We start from the raw sequence: 19,260 nt of genomic DNA on the forward strand, positions 1-19,260 counted from the left end.
GAAATCTTTGTGGCACATGGAAGTACAAATGGACTAACAAAGCAGGGATATCATGAAAAAGTGCAGTAGTATTCTATGTGATCTGAACAACTGCAGCTTTGAGCCAAACTTTTTAATTTTCTTAAACAGAAAAAGGATCCTGACCAGTTCTGTGGGCTTTGTATTGGCCTCAGTTCTTAACCAGTAAAAGAGAAATGATAATTCACTGTCACATTGACAGGAGAATATATGCAGCGTGGACTTGGTGCTGGTTTGGGTACCTGATGTGGCCTTGCGTGTGTGACAGAATGGTGGTTCTACTTCTGTTGCTGCCATTGGCAAGAAAATTGTGGAGGTTATAAAGAAAAGCTGTAAAGCTGCCCTTTTCTAAAGTCTCTGAGCAGTCAGGGCAATACAAACACCATCTGCAGCCCCTACAGGTGGTTAATCCCACCTATGTATAGGACATATGTCAAGCCCGTCAGTGCTAGATAATTCCATTTCTAGTACTTTACTGGAGGTAATTTCCAGGAACAGAGTATACAAAGAGAAGGTGGACAAAAAGCACTCCACCTCCTGAAACAGAGTGAGTTGAGGAGAAAATAGCGCCTTTCACTTTCTGTCTCGTTAGATATCTTCTTCTGCTTGAATAAGCAAAGATATATATTTGGTTCAGAAATACAATGTTTTCTTTGTAATGAACGTACAGTAAATTGTGGGTTAAGCAGTTTCTTTCAAACTTGCCTTAAAGTGGCATATGTTTTAAATATTAACATATATGTAACTGATATGCTTTATAAGATAATTTATAAGATTATAATAATTTTATAAGATTCAGTAGCTAAAAGCTTAAGCATACTTTCTTAGAGGAAGAGGAAGAATTCTTCTTTAGGTTTTCTGGTATCATCAGAGTTCCAAGACTTGATTTCCCTGACAAAGGCATTACAAATAAGGAGAGGGCACACATAAAGTGATGGATTTCCATATGCTGAGATGTAATGAAAGCAAAATGAGACTGGTTAGAAGTTGCTGCATTTATTCATTGGAGGTGAAGTTTAAAAGCTTGTTATGTTTAGTGATGCAGTTTGTTTGGCTAAGCAGCTGGAAATCTGTTTTTTTGGATAGGAATGAAAAGCCATGCTTCAGGACAAAACATGAAAGCAAATTGTTATTATGTCTGCTGAGGGAAGTTTCTGCACTTTACATAAAAATAAACAAGCTTCCCACACACATACATTTTAAAGCTCTATACATGAACTGTGAATTGCTGCCAAGGAAAGTGAATGTTTTTATTTTAGTTGATATATTTTAATTGGATTTTAAGTGGCTTGTGAATAAAACTGCTTTACATTAATACATTGTCTCTCACTTAGTAAGTATCCAAACATCTGAACTGCTTAATAAGGAGATTAATGGGTACTGTGGGAGGATTGGTATAGATACAACTTTTCTTTCGCGTTACTCTTTTTTTATGTGTCTCAGATCTTGTTTCTGTACTAAGAGTTGTTCCCAGTTGTTTTGTTGCCTTTTGATGGTTTTTTTCTTACACTTTTGTTCTTTATTTCTACCGTTTTTCCAGAAGTGCCCTATTTTGTTCAGAGAGTTTCTGAAAGCCCAGGCCGCTTCATATGCTTGTATGGAGGCTTGAGGAGAGGGGAATAGAAGAGAATCTGCCCTGCTGCACATACCAAGCAGCTGGGTACAAAACCAAGTCTCTTCTCTGCTGAGCTGGAGCAGTTCCAGTAAGAAGCACCCACCAGCTCTAAGGAGGGCCCAGGAAGCACATTTGACAGCCAAACAAGTTACAGGGCAGGGGTGCAACCTTCTGCTATCTGTTGTTTGGGTCTAAGTTATTTAATAATGTAAAGGGTGGTTCCACAACTTAATGGGCTTCTAGCTAAACAGCTACATAGGTAGCCTTGTTAATATGTACAGACACTCCCCTTCTCCTTTAATTATCCAGTGTTATCATGTTTCCCCATCTACACATCTACTCCACTTCTAAAGGTAGCTTTCTACCCAGATGCCTCCATCCCATCCCTAGGGATGGTTCAGGGCTGGCTCTCTGCACAGCAAGCAGAGTGTCAGTGGTACAGATGAGAGCTGCTGAATGCGCACAGAGCTGCTGCCTTGTTGTGAAGCAGACAGCTTTAGAAAATGGTTGCTGCTGACAGGCTAACTAGTGGCTTTTCTGTGTGTTGCAGGGGTTGACATTTCATGTAGAAGAATGGGAAAAACAGCATTTGTAGGATTTTGCCCTTGCTCTCATCAATAATCACATTGATGTACCACTGAATAGTCAAAGAACAAGAGACAGCATATTCAGATTACTGCATATTTATATTAATTCCTTCATTATTCTGCTAAAAAACAACAGCGTGGTTTCTCTGAAACTAAGAGAGAATACAGCATTGGTTTTCGCTTAATTGGCTCCTTTGAAACCATCTCCTTTGGGAAACAGGATGTTGTTAGTGCAGAGGCACTGCAGAAAAGCAGGCTAACAATACACATAACATGTATTCTAGCACAGCGGCATGCTGGGGGTATATTTGATCTGTAATAATAGCTAAGTGGCTTTCAAGAAGAAATGAAAACTTGAATGTAGCTTTGTCAGGAAGTCTGCACTAGCACATAAAATTAGTCTGACTGTACAAAATATCATTTTCACCTCACAAAAACAGAGATTGACCTTCATTTGATGTCTTTATTCTGATAGTCAAAAGGTCAGATCTCTTAGAAAGGTAATAATCACTGATAATGAAAAATATGGGATTGGGCTGACAGTGGAAATGTAGTCTCTGTACTATAGTGTGATTTCCTTTTCTTAGCACACGTGAAAGTTCTAATTCCTGTCTAAAGTGTTAGCAATTGTGTTAAATAGTTGCAAGACATTTTTTTCTCCCTAAAGATAGTGTCATTTAAATGTAACAGGATGAACATCACCTTCATCTTTAATTTGTTTCTGTTTTCTCTTGTAAGACAGGTCTCATAAAAATCTGGTAAAGAGGCAAAAGTTTTTTCTATATGTTGAATGTCTGATTAGAACTGTATACATCTCGTTTGAAATGATCATTTAAAAAATCCTTTTAAAATTTATAAAAGCTACTGAAGGTTTCCAGGAATAGTGTCTTTCTGTGAATACTTTCTGTACTTTCTGTGAACTTGTTCATTGATTTTGTGAATTAACAGTTACTCTGCTCCCATGCCTGCTGTGTTAGCACAGTCTTACCTCATTAGTCTTCCCCTGAAGTCCTTTCTCACAGTACCTCAGGAACCAGCTCATCCTTGGCCTGCTGAGGAGCTGGGGCCAACCTCTGTCAGAAAGGTCAGGTGAGCATCAGTTGGGTGAGCAGCTCCAGCTGCTGTGACAGCTGCCTCTGAACTTGCACTGAGCAAAACTCCATTATAGGGAGCACAAGGGTGGTCGTAGCAGACAGAAACATCTTCCAGACTCCTGTTAAAACATGTCTTACTCATCTGAACAGTCTATCTCTTAACTTTGTTCTGGATAATAAAGATGAGCAAAGTGCTAGGTTGGATTTTGTAAACACACAGGTGGTTTTTTTTCTCATTAAGACCGTCTGCTTATCCTGGTGAGGCAGATGGCTCCTTGAAGTTCACATTAATAGCAATAAAATGTGGTGACAAGACAAGGAGAAATGGTTTCAAACTTAAAGACAGTAGATTTAGGTTAGATGTAAGGAAAAAAATCTTTTACAGTGAGGGTGGTGAGGCACTGGAACAGGTTGCACAGGGAGGTGGTGGATGCCCCATTCCTGGAGATGTTCAATGCCCGGCTGGACAGGGCTCTGAGCAACCTGATCTGCTGTAGGTGTCCCTGTTCATTGCAGGGGAGTTGGACTAGGTGACCTTTAAAGGTCCCTTCTCACTTCAAGGATTCTATGATTATATGAAAATGATACATATGTTGAAATAAAAATAAAAAACCCACCCCCAAATAATCACGACATCTGGTTCATTTGCATGGTGATAAAATCTTCCTGAAAATAATTTTGACCTGGGAAAACAGCTCAAGCTCAGTTATATTATCTGAGCCTGTTGCAGTGCTGTCCTGCAGGGGGTGAAGCTAACACCCAGTCCAGTTGCATGTTCAGTGATCTATTTGTTAAAAGCAGTTTTTCTCCTTTTGGCTGTGGAAAAGGTACATCTTCTAAGTCTTATGTTAATTCTGTAGAGCTTTAGATCACTTAACAGGCTTGGCATTTGCAGGCTGGAAATACTGTTTGCATAATATCAATAGCTTGCCTTTGTGTACAGCAGGAGAAAGAAATCCTTTTATTCTCTGGGGTGCATTCATACAGACACTGTGCCAGGTGTTTTAGTAAAGTTTGCATTATAGTTTTAGCCAAAAAGATGATTTTGCAAAACCCACCTTGATTTTAGGAGGTGACTCAATTGTGAGAATTCACTGTAATTGTTTGTAGTCCCTAATATTCAAACCAAGCCAAGAAATGCTGCTTAATCTCTTCTGATGGTTAAATTGTGATTTCTCTTAACGCTGATTTGGCTGACACGCTCTGTTTCCTAGTCAATTGAGGGTGATTTGGACCAAGGAGCTGGCAAGGCTGTGGTATTTACGTAATGCCTTTTTTTCTGTGAACCTCAAATGTGGATGGAAACAGTCTCTAATCTTCTTAGTGATCTGAGCAAAGATTGAATGCTTTGGGTCAAGCTGGTTTTTTGATAGGCTCAGTAAAAACAAAACAAAAGCAGAAAAAAAAAAAGTCCCTTTGCAGTGATTACAAATGGAAATATTACAGACCAAGCTAGTTAACATTTCAGTAGTTGATAATATTCTTGATACTCCCCTCATTTGCAAAGACCATATAATTTGTTTTCAACCATACTGTTTGAGACTTCTTGGAAGGAGAACAAACAGCCCTTGTATTAGGCTCTGGGCACTGTTCACATTCATTCCCGTTGGGCTAGTTTTAAGTTGTATCATGAGGGATGCAAGTATTGGAATAAGCAGCATTACAGAGGCTTCCCTTCCTTGATGAGCTTTGAATGGCTGGAAAAGATTGCAGGCTTGACCTAAATCCTTCTTGCACCATGACTGCAATGACACGGTAAGAGATGGAGGAGCTCGTGAGATGGCTGTGTCTATAACAGTTATTAAAACATTCTGACTGATTTTTGTGGCATGTTTCAGAAATGTGGCTTTTCAAACACTACTACTATCAAATTAAAGATGTGATTCGGAAAACAAAATAATTTAAGTGGATAAATATGGTGCACTTAGGCTACAAGTGACATTTCATACTTCATGTGTCTTGACTCCCTGTTAGTTATTTCCGTGATTAACATGCTAGTGCAGTAGATACCATTGAAGGGGGAAAAAAATAAATCAGTTTATCTTACTAGCATTTTACTTTTTCTTTAGGCTTACTTCACCTATCCAAAAAAAGTCTGTTAAGACATGTAATGTGACTTCACGTAAGATCACTCAGATTAATTTTTCAGAACATGAAAGCTAGTAAGTGCTGCTGGTTCTCTTAAAATCTGTATTGTAATGCTCATAAACCAAATGGTTCACTTATTTTGTGGTTACTTTTCTGCTGGCTGTATCTGCAAACATATATTTTTTTTCTTTACTTCATATTCAATAATAGAATCAAGATTATATCCATCCCCTGTGTGAACTTGCCACTGCTGCATTCATTAACTTTCTGAGTATTTGATGAAAATTGTTTCTAATTAACATGCTTCTAAATAAAGAAAAAAAGGTATTCTTAAAAATATGTGTGCCATCTCATTAAATAAGATTTGATTCTCTGCTATGAAGACCTTTACAATTTTAGGGCCTTTTTGAAAATTATTGTTGTTATTATCCTATTACAGCTATTATTATTCCTGTAAGTGGTGCATCGTAGGAAGAAACCCTTTTTATCTGTTCTGTAGTTAATAACTAGAAATAGCTTACTGAAAACATAGTAAGGCAGGTAAGAACATGATTAGTTATTGAGAGAAAAGAATGCCAATTAACCACACTCTGCTTTAATGTAGTATAATTCTGTCTTTTCCATTAAGCAAAGGGAAAAAATTAACTGCTGCTGACTTCGTAGTATAAGTTGTCACGGTAGCACACATTAGAAACTGAGAAATGCTTCTATGTCATTTTTTCTCCCTTTACCTGCAAAGTAGAAGCTATAATTTGCTAAATAATAATAGTAATATATATTTTTTAATGTCTCAACTTTGCCACTGTGATTACCCAGAAGTAGGTATAAAGAGCGTAAGAGAAGTTTGGTTGTCATCATAAAGCATAATAAATGTTGAAAACATACAGGAAGGAAGGAATAGGTATATATTCTTTTTAAGGCTAAAAGTATTTATACACACATAGTTACAGTAATCAGGGTAGGTTATAGCAGAAGTCCAGATGATGCTCATGAGATTTTATCTAAGAATTTGATAAAATCTGACCACTGAATTCAGTGTTGTTATACTAATTGAAAGAAATCAAAAATAAAATGGAGGCTTTGGCCTTAGAAATCAGCCAGTCAGTGAGATTAAGCTGATTAAACATTGCTCAACCCTTCTCCCTTCTCCCCCCTTTCCCCTTTCTAGCAGCATGATCCCACTACTCCTTTTTGGCTGCTCTGCTGCATGTGTCCAAGCCATGAAGAATATCATCTCCTGCCCCTTTACTTCACCATGTTAGTTTTTGCCTGGGTGACAGATCCTCTCAGCTCTGGGGCAAAAATGTGGGTGCCAGCATCAGTGGGAACCCACAGCCAGAGGCCACAGAACAATATCTGGGAATTGCAGATTTGATTTAAGTCAGACTAAAACCAATGTGAAGTGCAGCCAGAGCTCTACACGTATTGTGCCTTCTGTAACCACCGCTGTAACACAGAAGAGATTTAGAGAAATATGCCACTGGGCTAATTAAGGGTTCTTCTCCTAAAGAGGCTTTTGTTTCAAGCTTTGCTTCTGCAGGTCTTCTGAATATAGCCACCTATTTCCTCAGGTTTTGGCTTGTTCATAGATTTAGCTATAGAGAAAATAGCTGTTATGAAACCACAGTAACAAGGCAAATTTTAAAGCTTAGGTTAAGATTTTGTTTTATTTTAATATATATATTAATATGGTACAGGATATGCAAATTTTAGGTTTTGAATTGGGGATCTGGGCATTTAACACTAACATACTGTTGTAGACATTATTTTATTGTTCTGTTTCTGACAAAGATTTCTTGCATCACTAACAAGTAATGGATGTGACTCAAGGGAAGTGTAAGAAAAAGAGTACAACTATGAGCGTGAGCGCTCAGCTATTCTATAATAATCCTGTTAATGAAGCTGGATGTTGCTTATACATATGCTATTTGAAATTGAAAGACTTTTTTCATTGAGGCTTCTCCTGTCCGAGAGGAGATCTGCATGTTTTCCTCTAAAAGCAGCGCCAACCTGACTTCTGCTTAGCGGAAGTTGTGAATAGTTGTTAGTGATTTGAATAGGATTTTGGAGTTTTGCAGGGTTAGCGTGTATGAAAAAATCTATTAATATTTCTTTAATTCTGCTGCATCTGTGTCTGGAAACATCCATAAATGTCTCATTTGAAAGCCAGTGCTTTTGCAGCTCTTGCTGATTTTTAAAGTCTTTGTACCACTTCAATAAGTGAGATTAGTTTCAGCTTGACCACTGCTTTCTGTCCTTTTGGAAACTGATGGGGATACAGTTCTCTTACACATTCATAAGAAAGTAAAAACTGTCCAATGTTAAAACTGGTTTGAATTAGTTACACTTTCCAAAACTTAATACTGCAAGATTGCTTTTTTTCCCCTTCACAGTTATGTGTTTTTAAAATGCCTCAGTTTATGCCCCCTTACAGGATGAGGTCAACCAGTCTCCTTAGAAAACACATCACAATTTCCACCTTAGCTTAAATGTCCTTACTAGATTTTTGTACCTTAAATATCCCATTGTGTTCCCTTTCATTTTATCTCATACTCGGTAGCGATAATTAGAGCTGTGGGACACTGTTTGTAATTGCTATTTATTTTTCTCTCTAGCTGTGTGCCGCCCACCTGCCAACCCGATCAGAGGCACCGAACCACTATCAAGCAGTGTGCCGAGCTCTGTTTGCTGAAACAATGGAGCTGTACACTTTCTTGGCCAAAATTAAAAGTGCAAAAGAGGTAAGCTTTTGAACTTGTTATTATGTGAATTAGGCTTACAAAATCACTTCTGTACCCAGCCAGCTGTAGATGTCAGATGCTTCTGGAAACCGACAGTAGTGTTAAGGGAGAGTAGTTCTACAGACAAGTTATGGTGGGATTTGCATTAAGTTTTTTTTTAGTTTTCCTTTGGTCTGTTAGCATCTGCAGACATCTCACTGTAATTGTCATTAATTGTGACCAGTCTATTTGGGAGGAAACTGGAACATTTACTTGGAGTGCTCTTTCCTTCCAGCATACATGTATGCAATGTGTTTGAGTCTGAAAACTTCTCTGGTGTTTTAGGGATGTTGTTAAGAGTCTGAGCTTTAACTATAGCTCCTCAGCTCCTTTTTATGCCTTGTCTTTGGCTGAGAATTTTCTGAGGTTCTTCTTGCTCGTATTTTGTCCCCAGTCAGCAACTTTCCTTACCTTTCATGTATGGTTGGCTTGTTTGTCTTCACAGCAGTCAACTTAAATAAGTAAATACATAAATCCACTTGTAGGCAATGCTGCCTGTACTTACTGATGGGTTGGTTGTTACCACTGACTGAAAGGCTATCCAGGGAACCACTTCAATTAGATGATTTGGTTGAAGAATAACTTTGAGGGTGGGTGGATTTTTTTTTATGATGGTTGATAGTTTTGGTGATCTGATCTTCAGAATAGCTCCATAAATCGTTGTCTCATATTAACACATTGTGTGTATGTCATTGAAAAGCCAGGGGGTGGGGGGAAGGACAGGAAGGTAAAGATGCCTTTAAAGACTGGCCTCTCACAAAAGCCAACCTGTCATTTATTCTTTTCAATAAAAATCTGAGGGATTGTCTTCTGTGTAAGTCTAAATAACCTTTTGAAAAGCAGCAGAAGATCTTACAGGCCCATATAACTATTAAGCTTCTCAAAGAGGCAGAGCTGTTTCATCCATGCATGTATACTCCCACTACTTTGCTTCTGCTGATCCTAGAAAACAAGTGAAGCAAATAAATAAGAAGTAAAAAATGATAATAAAAAAATAATCTGTCCTTGTCAAGTTAATGAGCTGAATCAGCTCATTGTTGGGTCCCACTGCAGCACAAGAGAGTTCTATTGTCACACTGGGGGAAGATGCAACCAGCCAGAGGCATAATAGGATGGCGCTGTTCTTCCTGTTCAGAAACATGGCTGAGATGCATCCATCCAATGTGGACAATCCCCTAGTGGTGTTTTTCTATTGCACAGGGTCAAGTTTCACCTCCATTTGTCCTCCAGTCCTGCTCAAGCTGAAAGCAATTTTTAAACTGAAGCAGTATCATATGAGGATAATTTTGACAGTGTCAGCATGGCTGAAGAGCCACTTGTTTCCTGAAGTGCCTGTGTTATGGTTCATCTGCACCCAATGCAGATAACACAGAGAGCATATCAGTGCTAAAGCCATCTCTTGAACCTTGACATCACTGATTTTACATCTGAGTATTTGACTGTTCCTTAGTGTCCTGACCACTGTATATACTAACTGAGGGATCTGTGCTAGAAATGCCTTAACTAACAGCTAGTGCAAAGTCTGTGCTGAGGCTCAAAGATAAGACCCTTTGGGGTTCTTTTTTCCACTTAGAGAAGTGCATTTCCAGCAGTTATTAAAGATTTTGATGACACCAAGTGGTAATAAGGTGTCTGTATTGCAAGTGTTGCAGTGAAATATTGCAATTTATAATTATTTAAATTGTCTTTAAAACCTTTTGTTTTGTTTTGTTTATTAAAAAAAGTGCAGGGGTGTTTTGAATTTGTAGATTGGACATAAAAGCCCAACGTCTGATAACACCACCAAACATACTATGAGTTAACCTCAAATGAAGGGAACCATTTGCCTCTCAAAGGCTATTAGGGATTGTTTCAAAGCACATTTAGGTCAGAGAAAGTAATCCTTGTAGATAGAATTCTGGCCTTACCAAAACCAATGCTACTTTTATCACTGCACTTCCTGAAGCCAGAATTTTGATCCTTTGATTTAATTTTAGCCTGGATCAGTCCCCCAGTGGACATAGAAAAAAAATGAGCAAGAAAATAGTCCAGAATCTGCTTATAAGACCATGAATTCCTTTTCTAGATCCTTGCTGACAGTTTTTATTCAACTGTAGGTTCAGATACCACATGATTCTTAAAAATAGCTTATTTTATGTATTATTACTTACGCAGCATTATAAGAAAAAATAGATGAAGCAAATACGAGATGGAATGTTGTAAGTCTTGTTATACCATTTTTAAATAGTTGATACTTTAGACAGGTAGAAGTCATGTGATCACTCTAGGTTTGCACCAGTGAAAACTGCAGTATTGTTTATGTGCTCTTCTCTTATCCACATACATGGAAGAATCTTGGTTTGTGAGAAATGTGGTTAAATACAATTCAAGTCAATTCGTTCCCTTTCATTTTTCAATGGACATATGAGTAGGGGTATAAAGGAGATAAATGTTTTATACTTAAGTGAGGATGTTTTATCATCATCAATTTATAGCGATTGCAATGATAAGGAACTGGGGAAAAACATGTTGTATGTATCAGCTTACTGTGTAATACTGTGTCTCTGATACTAAAGGTACTATGAGTTTAAACTGTTAGTTTATTTTGAAAACTGGGAACTTAATTTGGAGAGCCTTCTTTAGAATCCCTCAGATCTAGACACAGATGTGGCAATGAGATTAAAATAAAATTAAAAAATCTAAAGAGGGGGAGAAAATCCTCTAAAATGACTTGAAGTAACTTTCCTCTGAATAAAAACCACTTGGGCTCATACTGGGATAATTGTGTTATATCTGGAGATTCATTTCCCAGATACTTGAAGCTCAGTCTTTTTGCTCAGTAGGCACTTAAAGAACCAACATTATTTCAGTGGAAGAGGGAGATCTTTTGTCTGCAGAAACTCAGTCACTAGCAGTGGGCCAAATCTGATCTTGCAGTATAGCCCCGGTTGGGGTCAACAGTAATGAACACTTTGAAAGAGGCAGAAAAAAATACTGCTGTGATGCTGTATTCAATTTGTCTCCATACCAGCTTGCCAGGATTTTGAAAGTTATTGGCATTTAAGAGAGCTGGACTGGGGGGCGGCATGTATAGATCTATAGGATCATGCTTAGTTACCAGCATATCTAGCAGGCAGCCACGTGCTTCCAGTCTGTCACATGAACATCAATGGCATCGTTGCAAATGGAGCGTAGCTTCAGACAGGGCTTTACTGGTGTGCATTTGGATGAGTGCATTACTCAGAAATGATGAAACAGTGAGTGAGCCATTAATGCCATCTCCATGGATGTCAAATAAAATGTTTCAGGCACTTTGTCACATACTTGATGCCATGTGGGTTTTATTTCCTGTCTGATTCTTTGTGTATAAGGTGTCAGCAGCAGAGATGACTTGCAGACAGGGAGATGAGAATAAAATGTTAGGCCTAATAGTTGTATGTGGCAGGTCTCAAGCCAGAGATGAGAAAGTTATGATACTACCATTGCAATAATTTAAAAAAAAACCAACAGAATAACAGTAGTAAAAATGCATATTTCTTTAGAATAACAGCAGCAAGTCCCAGGGTAGGGTTGAAATTTAGTTAATTAATCTGACCTAACTTTGCATATTTTTGCAAGGTGAAGATATTACATTTACTGGGTTGGTTTTTCTTCAGCTTGCTGGCAGCATCTGTATGCTGCTCAGGCTCTGTAAAAAGTAGCACTTGTTGTAGATCTACCTTGTGTACCATCTGCTGCCATCCAGAAGTGGTCTTTGGATGTGCTGGGATCTCCTGACTCCATATCCCTCTACGCCGACATTTACAGCTGATGTCACAAGTAGGATACAGCTTACTTCTCACCTTAGGCAGGGAGCTTTTAACATTGCAGTAAGGAACTTCAACAAAAAGGGATCTCTTCATCCTTAAGTTAATAGTGTAGGGAAAAATGGAAATAAAGGTAGAGGAATTCTATGTGTGTGTGAAGGTAGCTTGAATGTCTGTGAGAATGAATGTTGTCTGAAAGAAAAGATTACTCTTATTCAGGATCATCAAAAAGTCGTTGAGATCACCTTTGCTAGCACTAGCAATAGACAGCTGAAGGCACAAATGAGTGATATCCATGAGATAAAACAAATGTTGTGGAGTGTCTGTAAAAGGTCACATATATTGCTCAGAGATGGCAGCAAGTGTGACTCTGAGAGACACAGGGAGGCTATGTAAGCACAGGAATACAGAAATTGCTGTTGTAGACTGGAGTGCAGATCCATCTGGTCTGCTGTCAGTGTTGTGAGGCTGATTTATTGGGAGGTTATCTACTCTAGTCCTCCTTCAACTCCATGGTACAGCCCAGGCATACTTCCTTCTGAAGGGAATGCTTCATGTATGCTTACTGCCTGAGTGACCAGTAATGCATCCTTGCTGCAAACAGGGCTTACTGGAGCACAGGAGCCTCCCTTTGAACAGCAGGAGCACTGCTGTGCTGTGCAGGTGATGGAGCACTGGCACAGGCTGCCCAGAGGCTGTGGGGTCTCCTCCTTGGAGGTCTCCAGAAGCCGCCTGGCCGTGGGCCTGGGCACCCTGCTCTGGGTGGCCCTGCTGCAGATGGGCTGGGCCAGTGGGACATAAAAACCACTGCCCATGTCAGCTGTTCTGGGATCTTGTGAGTGGTACCCATCAGTCTGTAGCAGAGCCAGGCATTTGTGACTGAGCTGTGAGTGGTGAACACACAGCTGGCATAGCTGGTGCTTAAAGGCAGCATGAGGTGTGGTCAGTAGTTTACTACAGAAGCATCTTGTAGGCAGATATCTTAATGTGCGACATGCCTCAAAATTGACACATATCTCCAAATTTGTTGAAATGGAGGCACATCCTAAATTATGAAGATTAATATCCCTACAAAACTAATTAAAATTTTATATAGTTTTTTTAATTGCTCACATCTCCAACTGCAGTAGGAGTTCATTGAAAACTTGTCCATAATTTCATTATACATGGTATGCCTTTTAATTAACTAAGTTGTTAGTGGAATACAGACAAGGCTCCAATCTGCTATTTTTGTACTGTTCTTTTAAACTGTGCTCCCTACAATTTCTATCCTTTCTAATATACAATCACAATTCTCTCAGTCTGTCTGGATATATTTTAACATTGCATATAGAAAAATGTTAATCTACAAAGTATAATAAAACACGTAAGTAGAAATTAAATTGATCCTTTTTTTCCCCTCTAGCTTCATGCAATGTAAAGACTCACCTGGAAGACAATTAAGAAAGTATATTGTTACTTTCCATTTCACATGGCTATACCGATGTGTTATTGTACAAAACATTGTTATAAAGGTAGTTAGTTAATAGGTACCTAACTAATGCTAATTGATAACATATTTTGGAAACAGAGTCACTAACCAAGTTACTCCGAATAGTCTCATGACTGTGAAAGCTGTTAAATACACCTGCTTGGATTATCAGAAAGCTCAACTGGAGAAACTGATCCACAAACCTTTCTGCTTTAACCTTGTTCTGCCTGCTCTCCCAGGCCTGCAGTGATTACCCTTTTGCATCTGTGTTGTCATCAGACTTGCAAACACATCACAATTTGTTTGATCCCTCAGTTTAGGAGCCACCGCAATCATTTTAATAAGGGAAAAGTCTACTTGTTTTGTAGTGTGTGTGTGTGTTGTGGGCCTTGTAACTCAGTGTTTCAAACATTCAGTTGGTTTCTTTTATTTGTGTTTCCCTCTTTATTAATAGTATGTTAAGCAGCACTACTGCCCTTTCTGGAACCCACACCACTGTTAATGAGAAACTTTGTCTGATATTCAGTGATACTCTTAAAATAACATGAAAAATGAGGGAATTTTTCAGAGACTGATGAAACTCTCTTCAACAACTGTCACCTGAGTTAAAGGAGTTTGGGCATCTTCATAAGGAGAGTGTTTTTTATGAAGAAAGCCTGAGGGGGCTGGGCTTGTTTAACCTGGAGAAGGCACCAGGGAGACCTCAAGGTAGCCTTTCTGTACTTAAAGGGAGGTTATAAGCAGGAGGAAGACTGACTTTTTGCATGAGCAGATAGTGATACGACCAGGGGGGAAGATTTAGTTTGGATGTTAGGAAGAAGTTCCTTACTTTGAGTGTTGTGGAGTGGTGGAAGAGGTTTGCTGGAGAAGCTGTGGTGCCCCATCCCTGGAGGCGCTTAAGAACAGGTTGGATGGAGCCTTCGGCAGCTCAGCTGCTTGGGGTCACCCCTGCCCATAGCGCAGAGTGAGGCTGGGTGGGCTTTGAGGTCACTTCCAATGTAAGCCACTGTGTGATTCTCTGTGGAGTAATGCTGCTGGCTGAGCCTTTGGAATTTAAATCAGGATGGATAATTGAATACATAGAAACAGTTTTTCCCCATGGACATGCTGTATATTTTTAAATTGACACAAAAGGTGTCAGTGCACGTTACTATATTCCATAATAGCAGTGTAAGAATCATTTGTATCTGTGACCAAATGAACGAGAATTCATGTTCTGGGAACTGCGGGTGGTTGTGTTCTGAAGCTGGTGAAAGACAAAGTGAAGATCTGCGTTCCTGAGAATATCATCTGCAATAAAACGTTATGTTTTAGAGCAGTTTGTGGAAGCAAGTCCTTGATGCTTTGCTGACAAGTGCCTTACATAAGCTCCCATCTGTCACTAGGCAAAGGAGCGTGTGTGTCCTCATGAGGGACAAATGTGGGACACAGCAAATCAGCTGCCAACTTTTAATAGTGCTGGAAGACATTTGAAGAAATTCAGTATTTTTGTTACTAGAATTTAGCACAAAGTGCAGCTGAGGAAAAAAAAAATGGCCAAATGCTGTAATGGTTTAAAAAAGCCAGAGCTGTTGAAGCCCTTGCTGCCTACACATCTAACCCTTATTTCCTGTATGTGTGCCCAGGCTGTAATAGATGAATCAGATCTGTGGTATGGGTTTGAGGTTCTGGGATCATTTAGAAAAACCCTTTTAAGATGTTTTTGCTTTCTAAAAAGGAAAGCCGTTTAGGCTTATTGTATTTATTACACTGTAATAGATTTCCGTAATCCACTGTCCCAAGGGTAAGAACAAATGGTTACAGCAGCTGAGGTTGCTCAGATGTTTTAAGACCACAGCTAAGTTTTAACGAACAGTCTGTTGTGTTGTAAATGTTTGGTTTCCATAATTTACAACTGCAGCCTATTCTGAAACCTACCAATATTGGCAGAGGGTGTTGGAGGGAAATGGTAATATTTCATTTTGTCTAGAAATTTAAACGTAATCATTTGTCACCGTGATTTTATTCCTTCCTAAGCAGCACCTGACAGATGAAGAAGAATTAGAGAAACCTTCATAAATCCTGGCTGCAAGAACAGAGTACTCTGTTTCTTTTCCTCCTGATTTTCCAAAGCTATTTATATTTTATAGCAATGGAAATTACTTTACAGTTCTCCAATTACTGAATGATGAGCCGCAATTAGGGGTCTGAGCTGTTGTGGGTAAGAAATCTATCCCTGTGACAAAGTGAGCTGTTCTCCCTGCAAGATTTCCACCCCAAACAGCTCAGTGTTGGGTGGAGTGGGTGTCTGTGTCCATACATGAGAAGTGCCAGGACCTCTCAGCTGGATGGGGAGGAGCAGGATTCTAGCCTGGGCAGTAGCCTGTGCTTATGCCCGCTCATTTGTGTCCTACAACTGCTCTTTGGGAGACCTATTGCATGGATGCTGGGTTTGGCTCTCACAGCTCCTCAGTGTTTGATAGCTAGCATCACTTACCCTTGTGCTTTCTAAAGCAGAAACTCCCCCTCTAGCTATGTTACAGGTAAACTAATTGAGTGGCTCCCTTATTTGGAAGATATTTCAGATGTTTTCATTTTGGGTTTGTTTTTTTTTCCACTTCTTATTTGTTACTGTAAAGAAAGATAGTCTTTTTAGCTTCACGGAATATTTATGTCAGTCAAAGGCATCAGCCTTTGGGCACAGACCTGCCCAGTTAAGTGTATTGTAAGGAACATTGCTGCTGAAGTGGGTAATTGCTGCAGGTCTTGCTGAACAAAGTGAAGGTTAAGCATCTGGAACATGTTAATCTTAAAAAATTAATATGTACCTTCCAGCAGGTACATGGAAAGGAGGAAAAAATCTGACAGCTGTGAGTTCATTTACTGAAGATAAGTATTTATTGTGATGAAGGAAAAGGAGAAAGTATTCAAATGATTTTATGTTGTGCAATTAGTAAATGATAACCATTCACAAGAAAGCAAGTAAATTACAGTTCACAGATACCACCATCCTCAAAATTATTACTTGAGCTTTGGAAATGACACAGAAAAGAAGAAATGCTGGATGGGAGAATATGCATAAATGAGGCTTTTGTGTTACCAGGTCTTACCTTTTTTGTTGTTGTTTTTCCCTATGGAAAAGGGTTATGGCCTGTAAATGTTAGACTGAATTCTGTGCACTGCTGCAGAGCCAACACAAGTTTTCATACAGACACTTTCCCAGCTGGGCATTCTGTGGCAATGCTGCAAGTCATGCCAAAAGATGCCTGGAGTGTGTGGTGATAACTTACTTCTGCAGCATAGGTGATTAATGGGTTTTCTGAGAGTCTTCTTGTAAATTATGTAATGTTTTTTATAGGACAGGGGTAGTATTTCTTATTTGATGTGAAAACAAGTGTGTTATTTGCTTAAATAAGACAACAGATAATCCATCTGCTGTCTTTCCAAAACCTCTGCGGTGGCTGACTCACTCACATGTCTCTGTCATCAGCTGTGGTAGATACTTGTTACGTGTGCAAGTTAAGCCCTCTTCCAGCACTCGCATTTCTTCCCTAGAAATGAATACAGTTTAGGAGCTACTTCTAGGAAAAGATGTTTTACAAATTATGCTTATTGTTAAGCTTTTGGGGAAGCTGAAAGGCTGATTGAGGCTCATTGTTCAGGTCCATTAAAGGAAGAGCTTGAGTGCTCAACAGAACGAGGAATGTTTTTACCATATAGATATGTATGTCAGATCTTTAGGCTATGGGTTTAGTCTTATACAATAATGAATTTGTTAGCGGAAGATTTAACTATCAATTTTAATACATAAGTAACAAGAAAACAGATCAAATTAAACATTGGCAAGGATTCCCTGGAAAATGTCCTGTTAAAGTGGAATGGAAGGGAGTATTAAACACTTGTTTGTAGTGCTGATTCCAGAAAATTTTAATAGAGAAGTGAAATAGAAAATAACATTTTCAGTATGCAATTATTTGTGAATAGGATCATTTCTATGAAGAAGGGACAGGCAACTTAGAAAAAGTACAGAGAAGTTAAGATGTGTAGAGAGAAAATCAGAAAGGCAAAAGCCCAGCTTGAACTCAACCTGGCCACTGAGGTAAAAGGGAACAAGAAATTCTTTTACAAATACATCAACAGTAAGAGGAGGACTAAGGAGAGTCTCCACTCTTTACTGGATGAGGCTGGGAATGTGACCACTGAGGATAAGGAAAAGGTGGAGGTTCTGAATGCCTTCTTTACATCTGTCTTTAAAGATCAGACCAGTTATCCTCAGGGTACTCCACTCTCTGACCTGGTAGTCTTGGCTGGGGAGCAGACAAAACCCCTGACGATTCAGGAGGAAACAGTCAGAGACCTACTGCTCCAACTGGACTGCCACAAGTCCATGGGGCCAGATGAGATCCACCCAAGAGTGCTGAGGGAACTGGTAGAGGTGATAGCCAAGCCACTTTCTATCATCTGTCAGCGCTCTCTGTTGACTGGTGAGGTTGCAGAGGACTGGAGGCTTGCCAACGTGACTCCCATTTACAAGAAAGGTTGTAAGGAGGATCACAGAATCACAGAGTCACAGAATGACCCGGGTTGGAAGAGACCTCAAGGATCATGTAGTTCCAACCCCCCTGCCTGGCAGGGCCACCAAACATACACATTTACTAGATCAGGTTGCCCAGAGCCCTGTCCAACCTGGTCTTGAACACCTCCAAGGACGGGGCATCCACAACCTCCCTGGGCAGCCTGTTCCAGGGCCTAACCACTCTCTTAGTAAAGAACTTCCCCCTAACATCCAACCTAAATCTTCCCTCTTTTAACTTAAAACCATTTCCCCTTGTCCTGCTATTATCAGCCCTTTCAAAGAGTTTACTCCCCTCCTGGGAGTAAGTTCCCTTCAGGTACTGAAAGGCTGCAATGAGGTCACCCCGCAACCTTCTCTTCTCCAGGCTGAACAAACCCAACTCCCTCAGCCTGTCCTCATAGGGGAGGTGCTCCAGCCCCCTGATCATCTTCGTGGCCCTCCTCTGGACTCTTTCCAAAATCTCCATGTCTTTTTTGTACTGAGGGCTCCACACCTGGACACAGTACTCCAGATGGGGCCTCACAAGAGCAGAGTAGAGAGGGACAATCACCTCCCTATCCCTGCTGACCACCCCTCTCCTGATGGAGCCCAGGATCCCATTTGCTTTCCGGGCTGCCAGAGCGCACTGCTGGCTCATGTTAAGTTTCTCATCTATCAGGACCCCTCAGGTCTTTCTCTGCCGAGCTGCTCTCAAGGACAACTCCTCCCAGCCTGTACAGGTGCCTGGGGTTCTTCCGGCCCAAGTGCAAAACCATGCACTTTGCTGTGTTGAACCTCATTAGGTTCACCCGAGCCCAGCTTTCCAGCCTGATCCAGGGAACTACAGGCCTGTCAGACTGACCTCGGTGCCAGGGAAGGTTATGGGGCAGATTGTCTTGAGGGAGATCATGTGGCATGTGCGGGACAATGGGGGGATCAGGCCCAGCCAGCATGGGTTCACAAAGGGCAGGTCCTGCTTGACCAGCCTCATCTCCTATGATCTACTGACCCATCTGGTGGATGAGGGAAAGGCTGTTGATGTGGTCTACCTAGACTTCAGCAAAGCCTTTGACATTGTCTCCCACAGTCCAGAGGGATCTGGACAGGCTGGATAGCTGGGCTAAAGCCAAGGGGATGAGGTTCAACAGGACCAAATGCTGGGTCCTGAACTTTGGCCACAACTACCCCAGGCAGTGCTACAGGCTTGGGGTAGAGAGGCTGGAAGACTGTGTAGAGGAAATGGATTTGAGAGTATTGATTGATGCTCAGCTGAACATGAGCCAGCTGT

General features: G+C 40.1%; 1 protein-coding gene across 1 annotated transcript in view; it reads left to right on the top strand.

The window, feature by feature from the left end:
* SPIRE1 (spire type actin nucleation factor 1) overlaps positions 1–19,260 on the top strand; it is a 117,523-nt gene that overhangs the window by 62,048 nt on the left and 36,215 nt on the right. Inside the window, 1 exon segment of the mRNA XM_015855237.2 lies at positions 8,018–8,143. Within this exon segment, the coding sequence (XP_015710723.2) occupies positions 8,018–8,143 (126 nt within the window).

Source organism: Coturnix japonica, chromosome 2 (genome assembly GCF_001577835.2).
Source record: "Coturnix japonica isolate 7356 chromosome 2, Coturnix japonica 2.1, whole genome shotgun sequence".
Taxonomy (NCBI): domain Eukaryota; kingdom Metazoa; phylum Chordata; class Aves; order Galliformes; family Phasianidae; genus Coturnix; species Coturnix japonica.